Raw genomic sequence first — 5,517 nt, 5'->3', positions numbered from 1 at the left:
GATTGAATCGGATCGAGCACGATTAGATTAGTATCCTATAATCATAATGTCCGGCGTTTCTGTCCTTAACTTGGAACAATATTGTCAAGATATACAAAGTTTTTAATAAACTTTTAAGAGGGCTTATCTGCCCCCTTACATGACACATGAAAAGCAAAGTGGCCCCACTTCTCATCGCTTTAATCACTTATGATAAACATTTAATTATATATGATTTGACAATTACCAATACAATTTGATCACATACTTAGGATAATGATGGAGAATTAAATTGCAAACATAAATAATTAAATAGTAAAGGCACCAAATTACTAAAGTAATTCATTTTCATTACCCGAACATTAATTACGAATACAAGGGAAAAGTGAATTGAAATGAGTTTGACTGGGGGATACACCGAGAGAAGAGAATATACTACGTTACACGTAGTAGTACAATATGAGAGTGATATGGGCCAAATTAAGAGAGACTAAGTGTTGTGGCCAACAGTTACATCTACCCGAACAGGCAAATTAAAACCACACCTTTACATTAATCGAACTAAATTAACACTTATACCAAATACTACTTACTATTCTTGCATTGTAGATATGAGTGATATTAGATGTGACCTCACTCAGTAAAGTAATTGAAGTTTAGGTTATTCCCTTTTTTTAACTTTTCTTGTCATTGATCCCTTGTTTCTCCACATTCATATAATCTCAATGGTGATATTCAAACTTTGCCAACAGCACCAGCAGTAGCTGCGTGATTCGGTTCCATTGTTCCCATCTTCCCAACGTCAATGATGTGGCCATTCAATTCTTGAGCCTTCACTGGCTCCTCTAGTGCCACTGGGGTGGCGTTTCTGTACATCAAATACATCCCCATCTGAATTATGCCGAAGACAAACCCAAGTGTGTTTGGAAGCTGCATCGTCCAAATGTAAACATTAATTAATTAATTAATCTTTTTTCAATCAAACTTTATATATATATACCCTCTTTATCCAAAAAGAAAAGAAGAATCATTTTAAATTGTCCTACGCATAAAAGTTGTTATGATCAAATAATCATGCACTTAGAAATATGGGGTGTACATATTGCACTTGGATTTATTCATGGGAACCCCGCATCAATGGAGCACGCAAACATTTAATTTTGTAGCATTATTGATTCGACGTTATCACATATAAAGCAAAATGAAAAACTAAAGGGATTTCCCAAAAAAGGAACGGACAAAGTAAGCTAGACACGCATGCACCTTTAAGAATAATAGTAATACAATAATTAATAGTTCAGAGGTAAAAGAATTAATGAATTTGTACGTAGGTAGGAGTATAGCATTGAACTTACAGCAACGTAATAATCCCTGAGGAGAAGGCCATAGAAGAACCACATAACAGCATTGATGGTTAAAAACATTGACAAAGTAAATGGCATGTATTCCACGCTCCTCGTCTTTATGACACGCCTCTGCACGTATTGATCATAAAAATTCAATTAATCATTGTCTCAACCAAACTACCACAAAAGAATAAAATTGAATTTTATACTCCAAATTTTATAAAAAAAAAATGATTAATTAGGTTTTGTAAAATTCTTACAATAATGAAGAGAGGCGCAGCAAAGACACTGATGTTGAAAACAAGGCAAATCCATCCTATGATAGCAAGACGCTTTGCTCCCTTTGACAGGTAGAGAGTTGATAGAAGCATGGCTCCAAACCCAAACACATTCAGTAAGAGAAGAAGCTTGATGGTTGTAAGCTGTGATCCCAGCCAAGACAAAAAATTAATAAATATTACCATACATCGAAAGGTTTAATTTCAGTTTAATTTAAAAGTTAATAACAAGAAAATAGATTAAGAAAACTATAAAGGAGGGTTATATAAGATAAATACCCTAGGCTTCCTTGGGGCATAAAGTAGGAAGATTGCAAGGTAAATTGACTCCACAACAATTCCAAATGTGTTAATGGTAATGAGAAGGAGGGCAGCTTCCCTTTTGACGAAAGCATAGTAAATCCAAAGCATTGCACTGAACAGTGCAACAACATAAGGAAGTGACTGGAACCCTTCAGTGGATTTCTTCTTGTAGATTTGGTAAAAGGTTGGCCTACACACGCAGATATTTATATATTCATGAAATTAGCCTTCTTAAAGGAAGTGACTGGAACCCTTCAGTGGATTTCTTACTACAGAGTATATATATATATATAAGAAACCAAAAATAATAATTATAATTCACTTACAATGGAGCAAGGAACACTCCAAAGGAGATGATGTTGCCTGTAAAAAAAACAAATTAACAGCAAAAAGAAACATCCATCAGCTTGTGATCAAATGTTATAACATGATTTTCTCATTTAACACTATATGATATAATTATATTTATTAAAAAGCGTACATATGAATAAATTAAGTATATTGCTATATCCAATATAAGTTCCTAACTGCATTAAAGGCCATGCAATATGCATGATCTACCTATTGCTGTAGTAACAAAAAATAAAAGTGGAAGTTTGACGTCAACTTTAAGGATTAATTGGCGAGGATGCACAAAATGATAGGAACATCATACCAAACTAGATGAATTAAGAAAGAGGTTAATGATGATGATGATGAATAATGTAGCCTGATATGGAGATGGAAATGGATTATACTGAACAAAATTAAAAAAAAAAAAAAAAAAAAAAACTAGATGACTGTAGGTAGCTAGTATTAGTACCCATAACGCCGAAGACAAAAGCCCAAGACTCGCGATGCATGGTCATGTTTTGAAGAATCTAATAGAACTTTTAGAGTAGTGCTCCCTAGATTTGTGTCACTCTCACCCTCAGTTGAAGTTCTCTCTCTCTCTAAATCCCATGAATCGATATGCATATAGTGCAAAGGATATTTATAGGGGGAAAAAGTATGGAGAGCTGGGTCAACTTGCAAATTAAACGGGAATGCGATCCATCAATTTAGCTGTAACGCACTTTCCAGTTGTGCCTCCTAAACGGCATTTGCTTTAACTATATATCCAAACACCTTTCTTACCCTATTACCCTCTCTAACCTCATTTGTATAAATCTCTTGTACACACACGGGGTAAATAATTTAAGATAGTACTATTACTGGTACATACACAAATTCCCATTGCCCACCATGGCTCTTTCTGATGTGTCACCCACCAAGTGGCTTAAAGCCTTCCAACTCATATATACTTTAATTTGGAACCTGGGTCTGGTTTCATATACTTGAGTTGAATTACCTAAGGGGCTCAGGGTGTGTGAGTGTGTGAGTCCTCTATTTGATAGAACTTTACCATACAAAATGTTACCGTGGTAAGTGGTAACCCCCAATATATCACCATCTTTGGCATTATTTGCATTATGCTTGCGGGTCCACCTTGCGAACTATAGTAGTTAGCGACTGGCAAATGAATTTGCGCTACTCTTTATGTGATAATAAACGTGTTTCTCTTTCTTTTTTCTTTTTTTTCTTCTTTTTAATAATTGGGCAGCCAGCCACAAAAAAGTTTTAATTGAGGAGCAGGATGTAACCTCTCCATCTTCGAATTATTCTAATGTTTTATATATATATGCTTGCTCCGTCCAATTTCTTTCAATTAATTCTCAACGGCCACGTTAATTATCTTAAATGGATTACTTAATAAATAACTTAATAATTGTATTGTTTAATACAGATATATAATTTTTTGTTAACATCATATTTTGAACTTATAAACAAAACTAAAATATTTGGACGAGAAATAACTACGAAATCAAAGACGAATAATCCGATTCCCAACTATATTTATTCATTAATTAATAACTTTATTTAAAAGTTTGGAATTCTTATATGTAGCACTATCCTATAATTGGCCTGCTTCTGGTCCTCCACGCCACTTTCCTTGTACATATTCGTTTTTTCTTTCTTTTGATCTGCTTTCCCACAAAAGGATTTTTATTTGTAAAACATTGGTGTAAATGATTTTTTCGTGAAAAATGCTATGAATAATTTTTTAAACTATTAGGAGTTAAATGAGTGTGTGAGTAAAGAGACTATATAGGAGATTTAAAGAGAAACAAAGTGTTGAAAAAGATAAAAATTAACTCTTCTGCATTTTCACAAATATGATTTTTACCAAAATTATTCTTTATCATTCAATATATATTTCTATTTTTTTTTTCACAACAATCTAATAGGATTCAATATACCAATCAAATGTGTTAATGGTAATGAGAAGGAGGGCAGCTTCCCTTTTGACGAAAGCATAGTAAATCCAAAGCATTGCACTGAACAGTGCAACAACATAAGGAAGTGACTGGAACCCTTCAGTGGATTTCTTCTTGTAGATTTGGTAAAAGGTTGGCCTACACACGCAGATATTTATATATTCATGAAATTAGCCTTCTTAAAGGAAGTGACTGGAACCCTTCAGTGGATTTCTTACTACAGAGTATATATATATATATAAGAAACCAAAAATAATAATTATAATTCACTTACAATGGAGCAAGGAACACTCCAAAGGAGATGATGTTGCCTGTAAAAAAAACAAATTAACAGCAAAAAGAAACATCCATCAGCTTGTGATCAAATGTTATAACATGATTTTCTCATTTAACACTATATGATATAATTATATTTATTAAAAAGCGTACATATGAATAAATTAAGTATATTGCTATATCCAATATAAGTTCCTAACTGCATTAAAGGCCATGCAATATGCATGATCTACCTATTGCTGTAGTAACAAAAAATAAAAGTGGAAGTTTGACGTCAACTTTAAGGATTAATTGGCGAGGATGCACAAAATGATAGGAACATCATACCAAACTAGATGAATTAAAGGATGCACAAAGTGAAAGTAAACCATGAAAGAGAAACTTATCCATCAACTAAGTAGACCATTCATGTATTGCGTTTTACATCATATTTAATTAGAATGTTGCTGTTTTACTCTTATTTATATGCACTATTTGTATATTTAATCTTGTTTATTTTCTATTTTTTCTTTTAGGGCTTGTTACTCTATTGTGTGTCATTTTGGTTTCAGGAAAACAAGCTTGTGGGAATGGTTTTGCTTTAGAGATTGTAGCATGAAGAGGTGGAGAAGGTGGATGTTAACTCATTAGCAAGTGTACTAATTTGTCTTAAGTAGTAAAGTAAAATAAAAGTTTGGATGTCGAGTTCACATAGACTTTGTTTGTACTTAGATTGGTGTATTCTCAATTTTCAAGCAATTAATAAATTGATTAAAAATTTGAGAGATGAAAAATTAAAATTAAATTGACATAAAATTAAATTAATTATCTAAAATAGGCAAGAGCAAGAAAAACAAACACTTTGGGGGTTGCGATGTGAAGGTTGATTCATAATGCAAATATGTTGGGGTCTAGCCTACCAAAATCACTCTTGATGTAATGTTAATGATTTTTCTCTATCTAATTTCAATTATCACCCACATCTACTCATTTACTCTAACCGTGATTCCTCAAGTGAAATAGTCTAATTTATCTAATCCATCTCCTAATCCCTTAAGA

At 32.9% G+C, this 5,517-nt stretch overlaps 1 protein-coding gene across 1 annotated transcript; it reads right to left on the bottom strand.

Moving 5' to 3' along the window:
- Positions 1-308: 308 nt before the first annotated feature.
- LOC114413331 (bidirectional sugar transporter SWEET13-like) lies at positions 309-2,864 on the bottom strand. The gene is made up of 6 exons (XM_028377666.1): positions 2,709-2,864; positions 2,233-2,269; positions 1,883-2,096; positions 1,586-1,747; positions 1,335-1,454; positions 309-909 (listed from the first exon to the last, which is right to left on the bottom strand). The coding sequence occupies exons 1-6, from the start codon at positions 2,752-2,754 to the stop codon at positions 715-717; spliced, it is 774 nt and encodes a 257-aa protein (XP_028233467.1). The 5' UTR covers positions 2,755-2,864; the 3' UTR covers positions 309-714.
- Between the last annotated feature and the right edge of the window lie 2,653 nt (positions 2,865-5,517).

This window comes from Glycine soja, chromosome 5, assembly GCF_004193775.1.
Source record: "Glycine soja cultivar W05 chromosome 5, ASM419377v2, whole genome shotgun sequence".
Taxonomy (NCBI): Eukaryota; Viridiplantae; Streptophyta; class Magnoliopsida; order Fabales; family Fabaceae; genus Glycine; species Glycine soja.
The sequence above is the reverse complement of the archived record's forward strand: the minus strand, read 5'-3'. Positions and strand labels throughout refer to the sequence as shown.